Source organism: Suillus fuscotomentosus (genome assembly GCF_016647785.1).
Source record: "Suillus fuscotomentosus strain FC203 chromosome Unknown F5891scaffold_19, whole genome shotgun sequence".
NCBI lineage: Eukaryota > Fungi > Basidiomycota > Agaricomycetes > Boletales > Suillaceae > Suillus > Suillus fuscotomentosus.
This window is the reverse complement of record NW_024539531.1, coordinates 501,638-524,262: the sequence shown is the minus strand read 5'-3', so window position 1 is coordinate 524,262 and position 22,625 is coordinate 501,638. Positions and strand designations below refer to the sequence as shown.

The following is a 22,625-nucleotide window of genomic DNA, read 5'->3' as shown; positions in this document are numbered from 1 at the left end:
ATTCCATATCTATTGTCATGTATCTCAGGCACTCCAGACTTGCAGTGAACTGCATCGCATATGTTTTCATGCTGAGGCCATCAGCAACAATGCCATACCACTATTACGAGCACTGGAGAACTCTTCTGCAGTAGTCGGTGTCCCTATGTCTTGGGTCCTTCAGGTTACAGCAAAATTTGGAATGCTACTGAGGCAGCTACAGCAGGCTGAAACAACAGCACGAGGAGGGTGAGCCTATCATATTCACCACAGTAGTTCTAATATCTAGACTATTGCTAGTGAAACATCAAATATTTCAGTCCCATAGCCAATCGCTGTCGCACACACTGGCAAACCAGGGAGACCTCGTAAGGTACCAAATGTCCAGTTGTTGCATGAATTTGCCTCTCCTGGTCGTCATCTACAACAAACCAAGCTAGCACAAGTCATGGGCATCCATCGTAATACCTTATGCTCCTACTTGAAGCAGAACAATGTTAGCTATAAGTATAGCCTGATCTCAGATGCAGACCTTGATCAAGCTGTTTGAGAATTTCGTCAGATGAAGCCAAATTCTGGGGTTCACTATCTTACTGGCCATTTGCGACAGTTGGGCTTGTGGATACAGCAACAACGAGTTATTTCCTCTATCCACCATGTCGATCCCTTGGGAACTGCCCTCTACCAATGCACTATGATCCAATGGCGGCAGTACAAGGTTTCACGGCCAAATGCTCTGTGGCACATGGATGGGTACCATAAGCTAATTCGTTGGGGCATCATAATTCATGGTATCATTGATGGATATTGCTGCACAGTAGGCTATTATTCTCCACTAGCTGCCTACATCTGATCTTCATTGACTTTCAGATAGTCACCATTCATCCCAGCACAAGCAATAGTGCATCCACAGTGCTTAGGGTGTTTTTGAATGCTGTCACTATCTATGGCACACCTTCAAGAATACGAGGAGATAGAGGTGGGGAAAACAAAAAGGTCTCGGTTTATATGATCATGACTAGAGGGCCCAACCGTGCGAGCTTTATGTGGGGATCGTAAGTAAACACAATTTCATTGCTTACATTGGTTAAGTTAAAATCTGCCCCTCATTAGATCAACTCACAACAGCAGGATTGAACAGTCCTGGGTTGAAGTCGGCACCCAATTTGCTCACATGTGGCATGCATTTTTCTATCAACTTGAGAGGCTTCATGACCTAGATGTGTCCAATGCTCAGCATCTTTGGCTATTACACGAGCTTTTCCTTGAGGAAATTGAGTCTGACTGTCGCTCATTTCAAGCTGAATGGAATGCACACTCTATCTCAGGAGAGGGACATGATCAGAGCCCAAATGTATGTCGTCCAATATCTTAAACATGATCAGCTTAATAGGGAAGTTTTTCTTTTGTGGTCATTAGGATATGAGGCTTATGGGCCAGCTTGAACATGGGCTATATGCCGATGATTGTGAAGGAATCCATCCTGACATCATCAGACAGTACTATGGAACTGCAGGCAAGCCTATATATCATGCACCCCATCAGACTGGAGCAGGTCACCCCTCAGATGAGGTACATATACTCAGCTTCTGGTTCTACTGATGGAGAATCAGATGATGAAGAATCAGAGGAGGAGTGGGAAGACATTGGTGATTTTGAGGACCCAGGTGTCAAAACAGAAGATCTACAAGAGCTTCCCCAGCTCATTGCTGCTGATCATGATGCTCATTTCCACCATAAGCCTGTTCGTGTTCCAAAGCATGCCAGTCCATTCAAATCTGCTACTCTTCACAACACCTTTCATCAAGCTTTTACTCAAGTACGAGAGGCAGGACACATCCCAAAAGGATTTGGTGTTCTTCCACATGAATAGGATGGTGATGAGTATCCCTCACATGAAATAATCTGATCAGGATGACAGGGGACCAAGGAATTACGAATCCCCTTGCCTGATTTTATTTGGCGACCTAGGGCAATAAAATGGTGTCAAGCACTTGATGTCATGTTCAGGCTTTTGGAGCTTGCCAATACCGATGTTGGATCTAGTAGTGACACAGATAGTAATACCGATAGTGTTGGGCATCACAATGGCTCTGATAGCTAACTACGATTATAGTACCTAGACTCTCAATATACAAGCAAGCAGACTGGCTTAAAGTCGACAATATTAAGTTTGAAGTGTCCATGCAATTATACAGCATGTACAGCCACAGATCATGTGATGAATAATGTGGTTGAATTCGACTACGACTGAGCACTTTCATACTACAACAATCTACAGCCAACTTAAAAATTACTACTGTCTCTTCTGTCACCAATCATTCCTTTATCTTTCTGCTACCTTCTTAATTTTTCATATGGCTCCCAAGCGCAAACGACAGGCTAGCAGCCAAATGGATGATGCTAGAAAGTCAACCTCGACACTAGCAGTTAATTCCATCTTGCAGGAATTGCTTGGTAATTCAGCTGGATCATCAACTGCCTATAAAAAGGCCAATGGTGAGGCCAATCAAGGCTTAAAGTCTGCTTCTCAATCTCACAGCAGGCCAAAGGCTCAGATGGTCTCTAAAGTAAGTGTCAGCATGTTTTAAAATGAGTTGTTGCTCAGGCAAGTGACTGTTGGAATGTTTGTTTATTAGTCAAAGCCAGCTCGCCTTCCTAACTTCTACTTTAAAGCTGGAGAAATAATCTTTATTCCCTGTGGAACAAAACAGGTGAGCTGTCAGTATCATAACTGTGATTGGCTGGGATTGCTGACTGCTTTTTAGTCTAAGAAGACCTCACATTCGTACATCCCACTTCTGACACCTGTTCTTCGCAATCCCCAAGCACCAACTTTGGTGGAGGTCCAGACTCTTGAGGTCATGAGACTGGCAATCACAGATTATGTCGATGGTATCATCATCAGCAAGAACTGGTCTTTTGAGCTCTTTGACCTAGAGCTTCACAAATTTTTCCCTCGGCTCTTCCTTTATCTTGATGCCTTGCCAAAGTTGATGAATCCAGATTACGAGGAGGACCAAGACGAGATCTTTCAGTATCTGCCCCAATACTATCTTTGTGTCAAAGAGAAGCGCAAGATCGTAATTCCTCCTGGTATCCAATTCCCTGATAGGTCATTGGTGGCACAAAATGCAAGGACGAATTCGAGAGGTGGATTTCGTGAAAATGTGGTGATTCTAGGTCAGTCCTCAGTTTGTTCGCTTCAAACAGGCTATGCCAATTCCTGCCTTCTTAGTCACTCATCAAAGCATCCCACTGTCAGTGTTGCAAGGGTGGGCAAAATCAAAAGGTAAGAAGAAGGCCACTCTTTCATCTAGCTCAGCATACCATGGCCATACCGAGTCTGAGAGTATATCCAGTGACTCAGAAGACAGCTCCACCTCATCTGAGTCAAGCTTATCAGAGCCCCCTCGCAAGACCAAATATTGTCGAGGTATGGTATATTGTTTTTTTTTGTTGATTGCGAGCAAGGCTCATATTAAACTTTTGTGATCAGTATGAACAGAAACTGATGATGAGATTATGCCTGCATCGGACTCTGAAACCATATCCGAGTCGGCCACTGTAGTTGACTTGACTGCAAGTGATGACAAATACACTGGTGACTTTTTTGGTTCTTTTAGTTTAGATAATCATGATGTTGTTGCCGAGCCAGAGGCACTGTGGAGGCTGACCTCACCCCTTTGGAGCCTGTCTCGTCATCTCCTCTGCAGGCCTCTGTATCTTTTGTTATTGATCCCAGTCTTGATAACCCCCCAACCTTGCAGGCCTCTGGGTCTTTTGTTCTCGATACCAGCATTGACAACCCATGGGAAGGGAATCATCTTTTCAATTTCTAGATTTTTTTTTTGGCACCTATATTGTTCAACTTGAAATATACCCATCACCGATTGACAGCACTGATTATAATCCTTTTACACCGACTTTATTATATCTGTTTATATTCTGGTACTCGTACATAGTAACTATCTCTTACTACAATGCTTTTAATTGACTTGTTTCATGTAAGCCTGGGTGGAAATGAGCATGACTGATGATAAAATACACTCTGTCAAATATTGGTATCACAATTTTAATTTCGGGGCGACATGATATAATTTTGGGGTGACACATGTTGCAGTTTTCGGGGCAACACACAATAGTTTTCGGGGCAACACAATTTCCTTTTTCGGGGTGTCACACAAATTCAATTTCGGGGGGGGCACACTTTTTATTTCGGGGGGGGACAATAATATTTGTGCAGATTCAGCAGCATAGCGGTTTTGCTTGGGTATGTATCAGAAATTTTATTGTAATGATGCTCGCTGATCAAGATGCCAGCGGTCCAAATGAGCATAGCGCTCATGTGCAGTAGTTTGCCCATTTGATGCTCACATGAAATCACATAGGTTCTCATTGGTGGGTGATTTTATTTATGTGCGCGAAGCTGGAGGTAAAGTTGTTCACATACATCCATTCCAAAAGTTGGCACTTTCACTGTGTTTGGAGCCGACCTTTGCTTCACTCACAACAACCAAATCATCGCCTATCATCCACAGCACACCTTTACGGACATCTCGCAGCCATTCTCAAAGTCAGTGCAATTGATATTTCAGTTTTTCCAAAATTGAAACACAACATCTTGTTACCCACCCAGTCCAAATTCGAGCGCTATACTATCCTTGCGCAGGGTGCAGAGGACCCAAATGCCATGAATGCAACTCTTACCATGGTGGCAGGTACATTTGCATTGCTTTCAAATGGACATATCAACATCTACAATTTCTGATAATTTCACGCATCATGTGCGACGTTCTTGCCATTTCAGATGCCATCTCTCCCGTCAAATGACTCTTCTCGACGTTGCGGCATGTACGTACTGATCAGTGGTCTTCCCTTGTGGCAGCAACTGTGACACAGTTTATGTACACAAAACTATGGATACGGTAAGGCCTCTTTAAATTCAATAAGTAGACACCCGAATTTTTCATTGTCTATGAATGTTTGAACAGTTCAAACCATTTTACCTACCCACTGTTTGTGTTTATTTACTTGAAAATCGTAGAACCGCCCAAGCCTTGAAGCCCAAGCTTATATCAATCTATGATCTAGACTCGTAACCAGTCTGACTATGCGTCAATTTGAGATGGTGAGAATTTATTGACGCAAGAGGTGTGTGTTAGCAAAATCCCGAACACAGAGCTCAACTTTAGATAAGCAAAAAAACCTTAATACACAGCCACATGAAGTTACGAGCGACACATTTTGAGTTCCTCGTCAGCGGTCTCAAATCATCGTAAAATCATTTGGCGAGTACCGTAAGTTCTCGATCTTGTAGGTGAGTAATTGACTGATTTTGAGAGTTCTCATGAACTCGTCCAGTCTGTTTGCGACGCATTACTTGGTACATATTTACTTCACACATATTACCTAATGTCCATACTCATTATTCACGCAGCCCACCAGGATGCATATAAAAATGCAAAAATATTATATCGAGATCTCAGTGTTGGAAATATCGTTATCTACTGAGGGAGGGGCTTTCTCATTGATTGGGACTTAGCAAAGTTACTTACCATTCAGGGTCCTCGACAAACCACCCGCACGGTATGTTCATTTTCTAAACTCATATATTGTATTGATTTTGCCGTCACCAAGGGAACCTGGCAGTTCATGTCTGCTCACCTCGTTAAAAATAGTTCTGCTGTCCATGCTGTCGAGGATGACCTCAAATCCGGTCTGTACATCATTCTGTGGACAGCCTTGAAGTACAGGGAGAGCTACATGAGTGTCATTGACCAGACGCAATTCATTTTGCAGATCTTTGATGCTGATCTGCTGGTGGGGACTGGAGGATCCGCGAAATCAGATTGGCTTGTCGCTAGAACCTACTTTCTGTGTGATATATTCATCGGCTGCAAACCACTTGACAATCTCGTTGTTGAACTAGCCCAGTTCTTCTCGCATCGGTACTCCTCGGTTTCCCCTGAGGCACAGGAGTCACTTGTGCGATTGTGGCTCTCATTGCAGGAAGTTTTGGACGAAGCTGGGTCTGTGCGCACGGCTGCACAGCAAAAGATGATAGATGTCGTGCAACGCTGCCTGTTGGAGTCTTCTGCTTACCAGAAGGAGATAGGTATGCAGGTCCTGCACTCACACAAGGCCGTCATCAATATCTACAACAAGCACCTTGGCTCATCCGGATGGCCTGACAAAGACATGGCCGTACTGCAAAAAATGCATCCGACCAACAAGCAAAGCGGACATTGTTTATACACCAAGTCACTATGCACCTCACAAGATGTGACATCCGCACGGGTGCAAGTCACACCATCTGGCAAGAAGTGTAGGCTGGATCCTGAAGAGTACTTTGCGAGCCTGTATTCATCTTACACTTACACTTACAATATGTATTATCAACTTGCAGCTTGTCTGGTAGAACACCTATATGCTGACAGGATGGGTGAGTCAAGCAACTGGTGGATATTCCAGAAAAGAAGGTTTATGAATTGCGAACTGCTGCATGCCAGGAACTGGCAGCTCATCTGGTAGAACACCTGTATGCTGATGGGATGGGCCATGTTACAAGTAACATCGGCTACATGGCCCTCCTATCATTTTTCCCTTTCATCCTCGCCCTCGTATGCCTCCGGCTCGTACTTCTCTACTGACTATCCGTTGACCGGATCCTCAGGACCGTTCCCATCCCTCATCCCCCTCCTATCGCACCAACGTGCACACGTGCCTTCGGGCTATGACTCATTCTGACTCGTGCCACCAATGTGGCTTTCCTTATCTTGTCTTATCTTTCCTCTGACTCATGCGTGCTGCACATTGTATCATTTACCATTGGCTCATTCCAATGTTTCTCGGTCTCATTCCGCATTTGACCTCACATCACTAATCAGGCTCTGCTACCAGCGTACCTATACCCTTTCCGTTTCCCCTTTGCCCTTACCTACAGTACGGTAGCCTTGCCCTTAACCCTTTCCACTTAGCATAAGTAGTCGGTCACTCTGTACTAGATTCCCTAACTTGAATCTACTCAATCTTCCCTCGAACATACTTCCCTCTGAAGCCCCCTCAGCTTCAGTCTCTAGTATCTTTTCTTAGGTGCTCATCGCGCCTAAGTCTACCTCGATCGACTACTCATCGTTCGGACAAGACTGTCCTTACTTTGAGAACGTCAGTGACTTTGAAGACATCCATCTTAGAAGTCACGTGACACGCGCGTCTCTGATATCTGCCGACTCATCGTCGCCAGTCTCAGTCGCTACACCGGACCCTTCCGGTTACGTCACAAACGTTAGAGGACGACGCCTCTCTTAGAGCTCCGCATAACAGATCTATTTGAGTGCGTAACAGGCCAGCCAAGCAAGTGGTGGATGGCATTCCTATAAGGTGTGCATTGAGTTTGATGAGGGAATTGCCTGGCTCAAGGGAAAGGACTGTCTTAAGATCTGGCACGAGCTCGTAGTGGGGAAATCAACCAACATTCAAAATGAGTCTACAAGGCCGTATTTTATCTATGAGAGAGTAAGGGTCCTTGGTTATTACGAAAGTGAAGGTTTAGTGAGACAGAGAGTGGTGGCACTGAGCCTGACAGGGTAGGAGTAATGGAAATGAGTGAGAGTATGTTAGTTTTGAATAAAAGATGGTAATATGCAGCTCACCGTGCACAGGAATGACGAGAACCATTGGGCACTTGACTGTTTTTGGAGCAAAGGAATGAAACTAAAAGAGAGTGACAAAAGGGGTGAAAGACCAAGCTGGTCGTTGAGAATAACGAGATAGTGAAGGTAAGAACAGAGAATGTGTCTGTGTGACTCGGACGCGAAGCGTAACGCTTCTTCGTGTCAGTGAGTCACGTGGATGTCAGGACATAAGTCCTTAAGTTTTATTATGAAGTGGTAGTCAGGGTGTAGAGGATATGGAATCCTTACATCCCCTCCTTACTTCGAATATCGACCATCCTCGGTCTATCTTCCAACAATAAAACTAAAAATATGTGTAATAAAATAGAATGATTCTAGCAGAATGAGAGAGGAAACGGAAAAATAGAGAGAACACATCTAAGACTGCTCATCATTCATTCCTGCGAGAGCTTGAGGGTCGATGAACTGGGTGACTTTGATAGAGGTGGGGGAGCGTGGGTGGTAGGGGATAATGTGGAAAGCTGCGAACTTCAATTTGGAGATTGTGCCGTCAATTTCTGCGAGGTGGTAAGATCCTCCTTGAGAGCGGGAGACAACAACCATGGGGTCGAAATAACAAGGTTTGCATTTTGCATTTGATGCTGGCTTGATCCGTTTATTCAGAACTAAGACGAGAGAGCCGGGAGCGAAATTGTAGTTGTGAATGGTGTTGGCAAAACACTTCTCGAAGTCATGAATGGAGGCAAGGCGGCTTTTCAGGAGGCGGGTGTGTGCTATAGCAAGATCTTCGTCGTGTTTGGCAAGTTGGCAAGTGTGGGTGGCGAGTAGGTCCTGCATTGAGAGAAGGGTTGTGATATCAGGAAGCATGAAGGTTGCATGGATGAAGTCGAAAGGGAGGAGGGGTTCTACACCGTGTGCTAGATAGTAGGGCGAGAATCCTGTAGATTGGCGAGTGGTAACACGGTCGGCTCAGAATACGTGGTGTGCAAAGGTGGGCCACTTGGTGATGTCACCATTTCATGCCTTTACAAGGGAGCCGCAAATGGTACGGTGCAAGCGTTCCACAACTCTGTTAGCTTTGGAATTGTATGCCGAGATGTGAATATGATGAATATGATACTTTTGTGCCAACCAATCAAGTGCAGCGACAAATAGTGTGCCATTGTCCGTGACGATCTCCTCAATTTCTCCCCATCTACAAAGAATATCCTCGAAAAAAATGCACCCAAGGTGCGTCCAGTCTCCTTCCTTAACATGCGAAACTCGGGCCAATTAGATAGAGAGCAGCGCACTTGGACGATATATGTGAAACTATGCGCTGTTGGCATGTACATGGAATTGGCGAAGGTTTTACAGAAGAGGGGGGCTGGAATTGAAATGGTGGGAGAGAGGACAACCTTCTCAACAGAGCGAATTTGGCATTGATGACACATTTTTAGGTACCACATGAGGTCATTGTTGAGCGAAGGCCACCAGAAGCGATCTGTGATTGTTCATTGCGTGGGGTAAAATCCTCTGTGCCCAAGCTCATTGTGTGTCTGCTTGAGGATGCGAGCACGATCCAGGCCAAATAGAACAAGCTGATGACGGCCTCCTGATTCTTTTCACCAAAGTTGTTGTCCTCGAACAAAGAACTGGTGAGTGCGTTTAGTCAACCGAAGTCGATCTTTGGCAAGGATGGTGTCAGGAAGGGAAAGATTGTCGAGGTAATGATGGATTGCATGAAGCTCGATGTCGAGGCATTTAAGGGTGTCATTGGAAGGAATGGTAAGATCCACATTATCTGAATGTTCCACCGCAAAAACAAGTGCGCTGTTGGAGTGGAGTAGTCCATGGTCAGCTTCCTTTGATACCCAAATCCCTGCGTCCAAAATCTCCTCTATCCACTCGTCAACTTCTTCTGTCATGTCCTCTTCATCATCCTGCGGGGCCTTGCATCATCGAGATAAACCATCAGGACCAATGTGCCTGGTTCTGGGAACGTGTCTGAGTCTGAAATCGAAAAGTAAGATTCCAGCTATCCATCAGTTAACTGCAGTGTTTGGCTGAATGTCGGGATTATTCAGCATCCCCTTGATGTATTTTGTGTCGACCTCCACTACAAGGTCTTTTACCCCAATAATCCAGACTTTGACTGCTTTCAACACGTGAAACAACCCATAAAATTCAATTTTTGACTGTGAGTATCGCCCTTCTCGGTCATTCCATGTGATAGAGCCAAAACGGGCTGGTCAATGACACTTCTCATTGTCGAGCTGCTGCAAAATCCAACCGCAAGCAATGTGTGATGAGTCAACGGCAAGTATTACTTCATTGGTAGATTGATAGTTGAGAGGTCGGATTGCAGGGGAATTAGCGACGGCCATTTTCAGTTTGTCCATGGCGTTCTGCGCTTCTGAGGTCCATTCAAAGGAGATGTTGGTGTGTGTAAGGCTGGTCAGTGGGCGGGCAATGAGAGCGAAGTCTTGGATCCAGTTGTGAACAGTGCCGGCTGTGCCCAGGAAGCCTCGGACTTCAGTGCATGTGGAACAGGGTGGCCAAGCTTGGATTTTGGAGACCTTCGAGTGGTCGGGTATGCGTCCCTCATATGTGCAAAGCTGACCTACTACCAGGACTTCTGGAACACAGAGGAACAGTTTCTTAGCAGATACCGTAGCACCGGCGTGCTTAAGTCGGTGAAGTACGCGATTAGCATCTGTGCAGTGCTCCCATACAAATCTGTGGATTCCCGGGTTCTCGAGGAGAGTCTGATATGAACCGTCAGGCAGTTTATAGCGCGTGGAAGGTCCTAAAATGTTAACATTGTCTTGGAAATTTGGTGTGACCTCAGTTTCAGCTTGCAGGATGAATGCAACATTGTTTTGGAAAATGGCAGGGGAGTCAGTCCATCCTTGTGGGAGGGGGGTTTTGAATGTGGTGATGTCTTGTGATTCTTCAGCGAGGGCGCGATGATCAAACCTGATGAAAAGGTCCATCATGGAGTATATAGCCTGTCCTGCGCATTGTTCCACAAAAAGTTCAACATATGGCATTGTGGCAGTGTCTTTGACAGTGATAGAGTTCAACTGTTGTAAGTCGTGCACGATATGCACTGCTCCACTTTTCTTTGTGATGCAGAACCAGTGGGATTGATAGGATGAGTTGGACACCTCGTAAACACCTGAGGCTATCTTGGATTTGATTAGTTTGACTACCTCGTCTTTAATACCTGAGGGAATTGGAGGTTGGCAGTGAGTCCATGGCATATGTTCTATAGTGGGTATAATGATGGGTGGAAATAATCGTCCCAGAAGCGTTCTCATCCCAGGCAAGCACAAGCTCGTTGTTCATCAGAATGTGAGCAGTGAGTTTCCATTCTTCAGGAAGAAGGAACTCGTTCTTGAAGACTCTGAGCTTGTTCATTTGTTCTTGGGTAAGACGAGTGCTGGGTATGAAGGCTGGGGGTGTGCGGGAAAGCAATGGCAAAGATGCGAGAGGGTCTTCTGGAAAACGATGGATGATCCGCATGTGTGCTGGCATTGTCGTTGCCACCGGCTTTACCTTATTCACGACCTTCTTATAGGCGAAGGTGCGACAGACTGGATCAATGTCGAAGTATGATTGGAGAAGGAATTCGGCAAAGGATGAGAAGACAAGACGGGATATAGGAATAGGCGTTATTAGACGAGTCGTTGATAGGGAGTGTGAGGAGGTATTTGAAGAGATGATGGGGGGAATAGTATGATAGATATTGGTAGAATTGGTCAGAGAGGAAGGATGATGTATATTGGTAGAACTAGTAGGCAGGGTGGTATGATAAATATCCGTCGAGCTTGTCAACGAGGATGACAGAAAGGAAGTAATGGGGGAGAACATTGATGTGATTAATGCAAGGGATGGGTGGGCCCAGGGACGAGGAGTCGTTTTGATGGTTTGCGAGTTATTGGGATCCCTTGGGTCATGAACTGATACATGGACATTATCAGTGTCTTTGGTTTTTGAAAGACAAACAAGACACTGCCAGGGTCGTCCTAAAAGCAAACAGTAAGGAGCTTCTGGTACTATGTAGGCATGAGCCCAGGTCTTGATGCCTTCTACATCTATTTCCAACATCTCCAAGCATCCGGCCATTTCCTGTGAGCTCCCATTTGCGGTCTGCATGCGCATCTGGACGTCTTGATTGATAGGTGCATTGGTCTTCTCCCAGACATCTTGTCGAATAATGACAATCTCAGGTCCTTCATCCAACAACACTAGTTCTGAGTGCGTTCCGTTTAGTGTTACGTGAATTTCATGTAATGGTGTCACATGCTCGATCTGCAGGGGGGGTGTACTGGATGTTGCGACGAGAGCCTTTGCTGAAGGTGAGGTGAGTGCGGGTACACGCTGGGTGCAGTGTAGGACTTAGAGTCCTTGTGGCCTTGTAAAGGCTATTTTTGCGTTGTCCCATAGGTCCTCGCATTGCGTGCGCTAACGCTAATGTGGTGCGCATCTTTTCCGCTATCAGCCAACGACCGCGGCTCACGCGCATATATCAGACTGTAACGGCTTTTACTCGGCCCCATTGCGCATCCTTATCCTGTCCTATCCATGTCCTCCGCTGGTCTATCAGTGCATATTTCACTTGTTTTGGAATAGACTGACCATATTTCCGATGCTAATTCGTTTATATCACTATTACTTTCATCATGGACCCTTATTACCTACAGCCGCTACCTACTCAGCTCCGAATAGTGCTTCGGCGCATCCTCATATATACTTGTACTTACGAATTTCATGTATCTCTTACCTCCCATATAGAATCCATCACTCACTTGCACGCATTACTGTCTGAACCAAAAGTCTAAACTTTGTGTCAACCGCCACACGTATCTATCGGCCTTTCGCGTCATTCCGTCAGCTTCTTGCTTCCGTAGTCATTGTGCTACTTATGAATCCGCTGTCCTCGTCACTTGGCCGCTTGGCCGCTTGGCCGCTTCGTAGTAATACTTCGCGGCGCCCGCATATCTTCCCGCATGGCCGCGCTTTATCGCGCATTAACGTATCTTTGGCTGCTCAACCTCGTTCCGTGCTGCGTCAACAGCGGCTCGCTCGCGCTCACATCACATTTGTGTTCCATCCATTCTCAACCACCCTTATTAGTTTCAGTGATTTCCCTCCACTTTTATATAGAGGAATTGTTCTCAGTAGCAATCCCCTTGGGCCGAATCATATACTCACATCCAGAGGTCTATTTGAGTTTTACCCCACTTCACCCTTCTTCCCCTTTCACCCCTTCTCATCTAGCTATCATTCCTCACATACAGCGGGAGTGCTCAACTGCTTCCTTTCGCAATTCAGGGCTGATTGAGAGGAGCTCAGATATCGTCAAGTGAGGAATGGTGGTGCCAAGGATTGTCTCATAGAGTCGTTTCGCTGCATCCGGTGAGTTTGCCTTAGACTCATACCGAAAGGCTGGTTCTTTCTTTATTTCGGTAGTCACAGGTTCCACAGGCTGGGATGAAGCAGGAATTGAGGCAGGGAGAGTGGGAGTCGTGACAGGAGGAGCCGGAATAGAGACAGAACATGTAGGAGGTAGTACTGGTGGAAGAGCTCATTCTTGGGTGCTGGCTGCTTTAGACTTTGATCTAGTGACGGCAAGTGTCTCTACTTCCCTTTCGTTTTCCTCATCTTCAACCGTCACGATTACTGCATGGTTTGACTTTACTGGTTCACACTGTAGAAAGAAGGATTCGGTTATGAAGGCGGAACCAGGAATATCGGAGGAGATGGGTTGCGAGGTGGGTTCTCATCAAGGGTTGTCGAGGACGATTGAATTTGCTCCTGTTGCAGGTGTCGACGGCTGTGCTGTGGCATATCGTGCATCGATAACCTGCTTGAAGGTCTCGTCTCCGTAATGCCATATGTGTGAGTGATCCGGGTATGCAAAGTACAGCCCGTCACAGAAAATCCTTCCAGCACGCAAGTATTCCCCCACTGTAGAGCAGGTTCGCATAATGTGTGGTCCACCACAGAAGAAGCACTTGGTGTTGGATGCATGGTTGGATGAGGATGGGACAGGGGGAAGGGGAAGATATGGTAGTGTACTGTGGACTGGGGCAGGTGTATTGACAACTTGTCTGGATTTTGGAGGTGCCCAGGCTTGCGCGGCTGCTGGTGCTAGGCAAACCAGCCGAGTATAACAGCCCAAGTATGCGACATCACCAATGTCAAGGCCATGCATCTTGCGAGCCAATGCTTCAACTTCATTGATGGTGTTCTTGACGGGAACTGGTGGAGGTGGCATGAATGCGACGTGTTTGGTTTGTACCTCTCTTCGAGCATCCTTCCTTTCTTCTTCGTCATCTGAGTCCCAGGGAGCAGGAGTCTTCACTCTATTGGTGTGTCCTTCTCATATGGTTCGAATTCTGGTCGCTATCAGCTCGTTGAGATCCGCATCAAAGGCATTGTCTGAGAACACAAAATGTCCCACCTTGAGGACTTCTTTGAAATCTGTGGCTTCCGTTCTAGAATAGTTAGTGTTCTTGAGTTCGAGTCGTCTGTCAATGGCACGTCGAGTGGCTGCGGGAAGTCCTTGCCAAAAATAATGATCTTGTTCTTGCACAGATATCTTGTTGTTGGCGACGAGCCAATGGGCAACTGGACAAAACTGCCTGTAGTACTGTAACAACTCAGTCTCCATTGAAATGTTGTTGTCAATGTTGTGGATAACGATGCGTTCTAGATCATGAATAGAATATTGTTGACCCTTATCAGCTCCCGAATATGGCGCCAATGTACTCATTTTGAACAAGGCGTAATCCTGACTCTCGTACCCGGTGAGCATTAGCCAAAATCTTTTGATTTTGCGATTGACGTAGCAAACTATCATCTTACACTTGTCGGCCTCAGAGAGTGCACACAACAATGCCAAATCCTCGAATAGTTCCAGGAATTTGAGTAGCTCGGAAGTTTCCCCGTTGAATGAAGGCGCCTTGCTGGAGCCCCTTCAGTGACAAATTCCATATTATATGGGCCACCCGACCTCCATAATATCCCGTATGAGACGGGCCAGCGGATCATGGGCCCATGTTGTGTATATTCTCAATGATGATGGATGGGCCAGGACACATATTATTTCCAATGGAGACGGGTGGGCCCATGTATGCCAATGATATATATATCCTTGATGTTGATGGATAGGCTGGGGGAATATGATCATTCATGGAGATGGGTGGGCCCATCCGGGTAATATGTAGAGTAGGATATTATAGACAGCTGGGCTGAAGAGAGATGTAAGGCAAATATTGTTATATAGATGGGCGGGCCGACGGGGGTGTATTACATATATGGGTGGGCCGATGTAGGGGAATATTACATAGACGGGTGGGCTGACATGGGGTGTATTACATATACAAGTGGGCTGACGTGAAAAGTATTCCATGTACGGGTGGGCTGATGAAAGGGATATCAAATAGATGGGTGGGCCGAGGGTGCGATAAAATATTTATTACATAGACAGGTGGGCCGAGGTGGGGTATAATTATATAGATGGGTGGGCTGATGTAGGATGTATTATATAGACGGGTGGGCCAACATAGGATGTATTACATAGACAGGTGGGCCGACATGGGGGATAATGCATAGATGGGTGGGCTGATGTAGGGGAATTGTACATATATGGGTACATATATGGGTGAGCCTAGATATGTTCCATCAAGACATACAGCTGATGTAGCCACCAGTGAATCAAACACATAGGATACATGTACACTATGAGTGCATATACCTACCATCGACCACCAAATCTAAACCCCTAAGCACAAAAACATGAATCGACCATGTGTGGCATTGACCAATAATCGAGGACTGAAGTGGAAAAACCCCACACCTGAACCCTGGTGTGCATATCCTATTTATAAGCATGGACACCAGAAGCACAACACTCACAAAAATATATATGTCAAATTTTCAGTGCCAAACCTCAAACCGAGATGTACCAACCCCCGAATCCTGAAACCCGAGACTGCCGGGTCTTGGGTTTTGGGGTTCAGGGGTCCCGGAACTCAGAACTTGGGGAAATTTGGGGAGATCAATAAAATTTGATTTACAATCGAGTTGATTGACAAACACGTTGACTTACCCATGTTTGAAATATATTTTGTTTACACATACCGAGTTCCAAGTTCTGGACCCCCAAACCCCAAAACCTGAGACCCGGCAGTCTTGGGTTTTGGGGGTCCGGAACTTGGAACTTGTGGAAATTTGGGGAGATCAATAAAATTTGATTTACAATCGAGTTGATTGACAAACACATTGACTTACCCATGTTTGAAATATATTTTGTTTGCACATACCAAGTTCCGAGTTCCGGACCCCCGAAACCTGAGACCCGGCAGTCTTGGGTTTCGGGGGTCTGGAACTCAGAACTTGTGGAAATTTGGGGAGATCAATAAAATTTGATTTACAATTGAGTTTATTGACAAACACATTGACTTACCCATGTTTGAAATATATTTTGTTCTACATACCGAGTTCCGAGTTCTGGACCCCTGGACCTCGAAACCCGAGACCCGGCAGTCTCAGGGTTCGGGGGTCCGGAACTCGGAACTCGGTATGTAGAACAAAATATATTTCAAACATGGGTAAGTCAATGTGTTTGTCAATAAACTCAATTGTAAATCAAATTTTATTGATCTCCCCAAATTTCCACAAGTTCTGAGTTCTGGACCCCTGAACCCCAAGACTGCTGGGTCTCGGGTTTTGGGGTTCAGGGGTCCAGAACTCAGAACTCGGTATGTAGAACAAAATATATTTCAAACATGGGTAAGTCAATGTGTTTGTCAATAAACTCAATTGTAAATCAAATTTTATTGATCTCCCCAAATTTCCTGAGTTCTTACCAACCCCCGAACCCCTAAATTGTGGACTGCCGGGTTTTGGGGTTCGGGGGTCCCGGAACTCGGAACTTGGGAAATTTGGGGAGATCAATAAAATTTGATTTACAATCAAGTTGATTGACAAACACATTGACTTACCCATGTTTGAAATATATTTTTTTTGTCTCACATACTGAGTTCCGAGTTCCAGGACCCCTGAACCCCGAAACCCGGCAGTCCACAATTTAGGGGTTCGGGGGTTGGTAAAATGTGTATGGATATATGAAAGGTTGATTTAAACATTTTTGAAAGATGTCTCATCAAATGTCAAGTCCTGAGTTTTGAATTCTGGGTTTCGGGACTCCAGGCTTTGGGGCTTGGCACTTGGGACTTGATATTTCATATGCAACATCTTTCAAAAATGTTTAAATCAACCTTCCATATCCATACACATTTTACCAACCCCTGAACCCTGAAATTGTGGACTGCCGGGTTTGGGGGTTTGGGGGTCCTGGAACTCGGAACTTGGGATGTGAGACAACAAAAATATATTTCGGGGCTTGGGGGTTAGTAAAATGTTTATAGATATACGTAGGTTCATATAAACATGTCTGAAAAATGATGTTCATCTCAAATGTCAAATCCTGAGTTCCGGGTTTCAGGACTTGGCACCTGGCACCCGGCACTTGGGGTTCGGCACTGAAAATTTGACATAACTCTGGGTTTTGGGACTCTGGGCTTCGGGACTCGGGACTCCCGAAACCCAGAAATTGAAACTCAGGACTTGACATTTCATATGCAACATCTTTCAAAAATGTTTAAATCAACCTTCCATATATCCATACACATTTTACCAACCCCCGAACCCCGAAATTGTGGACTGCTGGGTTTCGGGGTTCGGGGGTCCCGGAACTCAGGACTCAATATGTGGGACTGGACAAAGATATTTGTCAGGGTTTGGGGGTTAGTAAAATGTTTATGGATATATGTAGGCAGATTCAAACATGTCTGAAAAATGTGTTTCATTTTAAATGTCAAGTCCTGAGTTCTGGGTTTTGGGACTCAGCACCCGGCACCCGGCACTCGAGGTTCGGCACTGTGAAAATTTGACATTCGGGTGTTAGGGTGTTTGGGTTTCGGGTGATATCTACCTCAATCTACAGTTTCTAATTCTGGATATTGGAACTCAATGATTGAATCATTCAATTGTGGCATAGGTAACATGCATTGAAAAAGATTTATGTACATCTATCACTGAGCAATTATGTAGCCATTTCAACCTTCTCACCAGGATGATCAACCTTCACCTCAACATCCATCTCCTCATCAGAAGAATCATATTCTGGCAGGAGGTTGCCTGGTTCATCTGGGACCACAATTTCACCGGAAAGCCCAAGACCTGAAAATATGTATGCAACATTTCCATTTTTCACTTGTTGCACTGATCACTGAGTTTCAAGTGCCGAAACCCGAAACTCAAAACCGGGTGTGCAACATGTTCATTGTTCATTTACATTACACAGATCATTGAGTGCTGAGGGCCGAATCCTGAAACACGAAGCCCAAAAACATGTATGCCACATGCCCATCTACTCATTGCACAAATTACCAAGTGCCGAGTGCCGAGTGCCAAAACCTGAAACCCGGTACTTCAAATGGACATGAATTCTATATTTGTATGTATTATCCATTGGTGTAGGGTTCAAATCACTTGGGAATTGTATTTGTCAGTGCTCGGTACTCGGTATTCAGTAGTTGGTAGTTGGTAGTTGGTGGTTGGTGGTTGGTAGTCAATATAGGCAAATGATAATGAAAAATGAAAGTTGTTATTATGCTTAACTTCCTTACCGGAGGTTGTAGTCTGAGTCTAGGGGAGTGTATTGGTAGTCTTTTCTTGTCCATCAGTTATCATTTGACTGAGATATAAGCTAAAGAAATCTGAAACATCAGCGATAATGAAAAATGAAAGTTATTTGTAATGATATTTTCAGCCTGAATCATATATAAATGTGACTTTGTATAAAAGATGTCTATTGTCACTCTCCACACATATGTCATTTTGCCTATCATTACATCAATCCTTCATGAATCTTTCTAAGCTTTTAAGCTATTATAATGGATGTATATGGGTGTTATTCCAGGTCTCTGATCACATCACAGGCTTGTTATGTTGTATATCTCGACATAATGTGCAAGTCTCACTATTAATATTCATTCTTTTATCTTTAGACTCACTTACTACACACATGTATTTCATTTGTCATTATTGATGTATTGGATTTCTTTAGCTTATATCTTGGTCACATGGTAACCAATGGACAAGAAAAGACTACAAATAAACTCACCTAGACTCGGACTACAACCTTCATTAAGCTGACTACTGATTCCTGGATACTGAGTATCACAACCAAATACTGAGTACCAATTACCATGTACTGAGTACTGCGTAATGAGTAACAAGATAACCAATTGACAAGAAAAGACTACCACTACACTCACCTGGACTTGGACTACAACCTTTGGTAAGGAAGTTAAGCATAATCACAACTTTCATTTTTTCATTATTGCTGATGTTTTGCCGAATGACAAGGAAAGACTACCAAGACACTCACCTTGACGTGGACTACAACTGTCATTTTTCATTATCATTTGCCTATATTGACTACCTGAGTCTCGAATACCGACCACTGACCACCAATCACCAATCACTGAGTACCAATCACCGAGTACCAAGTATCAAGTACCAAGCACCGAGTACTGAGTACTGACAAATACAATTCCCAAGTTATTTGAGCCCTACACCAATGGATAATACATACAAATACAATTCATGTCCATTTGAAGTACCAGGTTTCAGGTTTCGACACTCGACACTTGGTGATTTGTGCAATGAGTGAAAAATGGACATGACCCGAAGCACTCGGAACTCGATGATTTGTGTAATGTAAATGAAAAATAAACATGTTGCATGCCAGGTTTCAAGTTTCAGGTTTCAGCACTCAAAACTCAGTGATTTGTGCAGTGAGTGAAAAATGGACATGTTGTGCACATATTTTCAGGGTTCGGGTTTCGGCCCTCGGCCCTCGGAACTTGATGACTTGTGTAATATAATTGAACAATGGACAAGTTGCACACCCGGTTTTGAGTTTGGGATTTCGGCACTCAAAACTCGGTGATTTGTGCAACAAGTGAAAAATGGACATGTTGCATACATATTTTCGGGTCTCGGGGTTCGGGTCTCGGGTCTCGGCACTCAGAACTTGATGATTTGTGTAATGTAAATGAAAAATCAACATGTTGCACACCAGGTTTTGAGTTTCAGGTTTCAGCACTCAAAACTCGGTGATTTGTGCAACAAGTAAAAAATGGACATGTTGCACACATATTTTCGGGGTTCGGGGTTCGGGTTTCAGCCCTCGGCACTCGGAACTCAATGATTTGTGTAATGTAAATGAAAAATCAACATGTTGCATGCCGGGTTTTGAATTTCAGGTTTCGGCACTCAAAACTTGGTGATTTGTGCAATGAGTGAAAAATGGACATGTTGCACACATGTTTTTGGGTCTCGGGTCTCGGCACTCGGAACTTGATGATTTGTGTAATGAAAATGAAAAATCAACATGTTGCACGCCAGGTTTTGAGTTTTGGGTTTCAGCACTCAAAACTCGGTGATTTGTGCAACAAGTGAAAAATGGAAATGTTGCATACATTTTTTCGGGTCTCAGGGTTCGGGGTTCGGCACTCGGCACTCGGAACTTGATGATTTGTGCAATATAAATGAAAACCAACATGTTGCATGCCGGGTTTTGAGTTTCAGGTTTCAGCACTCAAAACTCAGTGATTTGTGCAATGAGTGAAAAATGGACATGTTGTGTACATATTTTCGGGTTTCAGCTCTTGGCACTCAGAACTTGATGATTTGTGTAATGTAAATGAAAAATCAACATGTTGCATGCCGGGTTTTGAGTTTCAGGTTTCGCCACTCAAAACTCGGTGATTTGTGCAATGAGTGAAAAATGGACATGTTGTGTACATATTTTTGGGTCTTGGGGTTCGTGTTTCGGCCCTTGGCACTTGGAACTCAATGATTTGTGTAATATAATTGAACAATGGACATGTTGCACACCCAGTTTTGAGTTTCAGGTTTCGGCACTTGAAACTTGGTGATTTGCGCAACAAGTGAAAAATGGAAATGTTGCATACATATTTTCGGGTCTCGGGGTTTGTGCTTCAGCCCTCGGCACTTGGAACTTGATGATCTGTGTAATATAAATGAAAAATCAACATGTTGCATGCCGGGTTTTGAGTTTCAGGTTTCAGCACTCAAAACTCAGTGATTTGTGCAACAAGTGAAAAATGGACATGTTGCATACATATTTTCGGGTCTTGGGTTTGAAAAATAGCATAATAACAACTTTCATGTTTTCATTATCATTTGCCTATATTGACTACCAAGTCTGATAAGGGACCCCTTGGATGATCCATTGCTCAATGACATACTACCTGATTGGAAGTGTGCTGGTTATCAGATATTCATTTGTTGACTCCCGGGTCCCGGAACTTGGAAGTCAGTACGGTTGACCCAAATTTGGGTGGTCGGAACTTGGCATCTCATAGGGCAACACAAGCTTCACACCCCAGATTCCAAATTCTGCAAGACAACCTGTGCACCATCAAAGGCCATGTCAGGAGATCACCTGCTGCTCTGGGAACTCAGTAACTTTAATTTATTACCTCCTCTGAGTATGGTTGACCCAAAGGTTGGTAATTGGAACTTGGCTTCTCATAGGGCAACACAAGCTTCGCACCCCGGATTCAAAAATTTGCAAGACAATCTGAGCACCATCAAAGGCCATGTCAGGAGATCACCTGCTGCTCTGGGAACTTGGTAACTTTGATTTATTACCTCCTCTGATTTGGTTGATGTACAACTACCTCAGCTCCATCATGTCTACAATTATGATACACATGGGCCCACCCATCTATATTTTATACCACTCTCAGCCCACCTGTCTAATTAATATGTGTCTGGGCCCACCCATCTAATACAATATTTTATAATACCCTTGGCCCACCGGTCTAATTTAATATGTGTCTGGGCCCACCTGTGAATGTGATAACAAGTACCTACCCATCTATCTCATACACATCTACCTTAATACACCCATCTGCATAATATCCAACTACCTTGGCCCACCCGTCTACCTAATATTCATGTACATCAGCCCACTCATCTACTCTATATATTCCCTGCATGGGCCCACCCACCTCCATTGGGAATAATTTGCCTCCTGGCCCATCTGTCATAGTCAAGGATATTTTTATCCTGGGCCCATGGTCCGCTGGCCCATATCATACGGGATATTATGCACATCCGTTCCCTCGTATTATACGGAGATAGGTCACTGTAATATGTGCTTGCTGGACCCCGGACCAGGCATTGCGGATATGCCTTTATTCATCGACATTGTAGATATGGATATTGACGGGGTTGGGTTTTGGGTATGAAGTGAAGTAAGAGGATGGGTGACTAAGGGTGCGGGCTGGGTAGGTGTGGGTGGTAGATGAGCTGGAACGGATATGGGTTGAGCTGGTATGGACGCGGATTGAGTGGGTATATATGCTTGAGGAGGTGGCATAGCATTCTGAGGAACGAACTGAGGTTTTGGGATAGGAGGGATAGATGTAGGATAGGAAGGTGTTGGGGAATTATGGGGATGGGGAGGTAAAGAAGGGTGCTTTGGTGTCTCGGGATCAAAAACTGCAGGTCTAAGGGCAAATGTAGGCTGAGAGGGGAGGGGTGGGAATAAGGTGTTGAAGTAAGGTAGTTGGCTTATAGTATCATCTTCGGATATAGAAGATCCAGATGGAATATCTGATGTGTCTATGTCCTGCCTTGAGCTAACTGTGCGAGTTGGGATTTGATAGACATCAATTTGATTAGGAGGAGGAGGAATGGTTGTTTGTTGAAGGTAATAATGCGGAGAGGCAGTAGTGACCGTGTTGGCGTGGGTTCTGGGTTTCTTTGGAGCAGGGGAGTTCTTCAGGAGTGCCAGCGCAGTTGGCTGTTGCTGTTGGAAATGATCCTGCACATTTGGATGATAGTATTTAGTAATTGCAAAAAAGACTTGGATAAGAAACAGAGTTTGATAAATTGAACTCAGGGGTGCAA

General features: G+C 44.7%; 5 protein-coding genes across 5 annotated transcripts; 4 read left to right on the top strand and 1 right to left on the bottom strand.

Annotated features, from left to right (window-relative positions):
- Window positions 1-529: 529 nt before the first annotated feature.
- Window positions 530-832, top strand: F5891DRAFT_949914 (uncharacterized protein; the record flags this gene model as incomplete). Its single annotated transcript, XM_041374912.1, has 1 exon — window positions 530-832. A coding segment is annotated over one exon (303 nt), but the record flags the coding sequence as incomplete, so codon positions are not given.
- A 261-nt stretch (window positions 833-1,093) lies between these two features.
- F5891DRAFT_949991 (uncharacterized protein) lies at window positions 1,094-1,852 on the top strand (the record flags this gene model as incomplete). The annotated part of the gene is made up of 3 exons (XM_041374918.1): window positions 1,094-1,333; window positions 1,399-1,551; window positions 1,613-1,852. Coding segments are annotated over 3 exons (633 nt in total), but the record flags the coding sequence as incomplete, so codon positions are not given.
- Window positions 1,853-2,336: 484 nt separating this feature from the next.
- Window positions 2,337-3,821, top strand: F5891DRAFT_1187033 (uncharacterized protein; the record flags this gene model as incomplete). Its single annotated transcript, XM_041366769.1, has 6 exons — window positions 2,337-2,549; window positions 2,619-2,693; window positions 2,748-3,162; window positions 3,218-3,415; window positions 3,488-3,583; window positions 3,634-3,821. 6 exons carry the CDS (start codon window positions 2,337-2,339, stop codon window positions 3,819-3,821), a joined length of 1,185 nt encoding a protein of 394 aa, XP_041227579.1.
- A 1,813-nt stretch (window positions 3,822-5,634) lies between these two features.
- Window positions 5,635-6,513, top strand: F5891DRAFT_979116 (uncharacterized protein; the record flags this gene model as incomplete). The annotated part of the gene is made up of 1 exon (XM_041376840.1): window positions 5,635-6,513. One exon carries the CDS (start codon window positions 5,635-5,637, stop codon window positions 6,511-6,513), a length of 879 nt encoding a protein of 292 aa, XP_041227578.1.
- A 4,304-nt stretch (window positions 6,514-10,817) lies between these two features.
- On the bottom strand, window positions 10,818-13,881 carry F5891DRAFT_1187029 (uncharacterized protein; the record flags this gene model as incomplete). The annotated part of the gene is made up of 3 exons (XM_041366768.1): window positions 10,818-11,953; window positions 12,900-13,175; window positions 13,683-13,881. The coding sequence occupies 3 exons, from the start codon at window positions 13,879-13,881 to the stop codon at window positions 10,818-10,820; spliced, it is 1,611 nt and encodes a 536-aa protein (XP_041227577.1).
- Window positions 13,882-22,625: the final 8,744 nt, after the last annotated feature.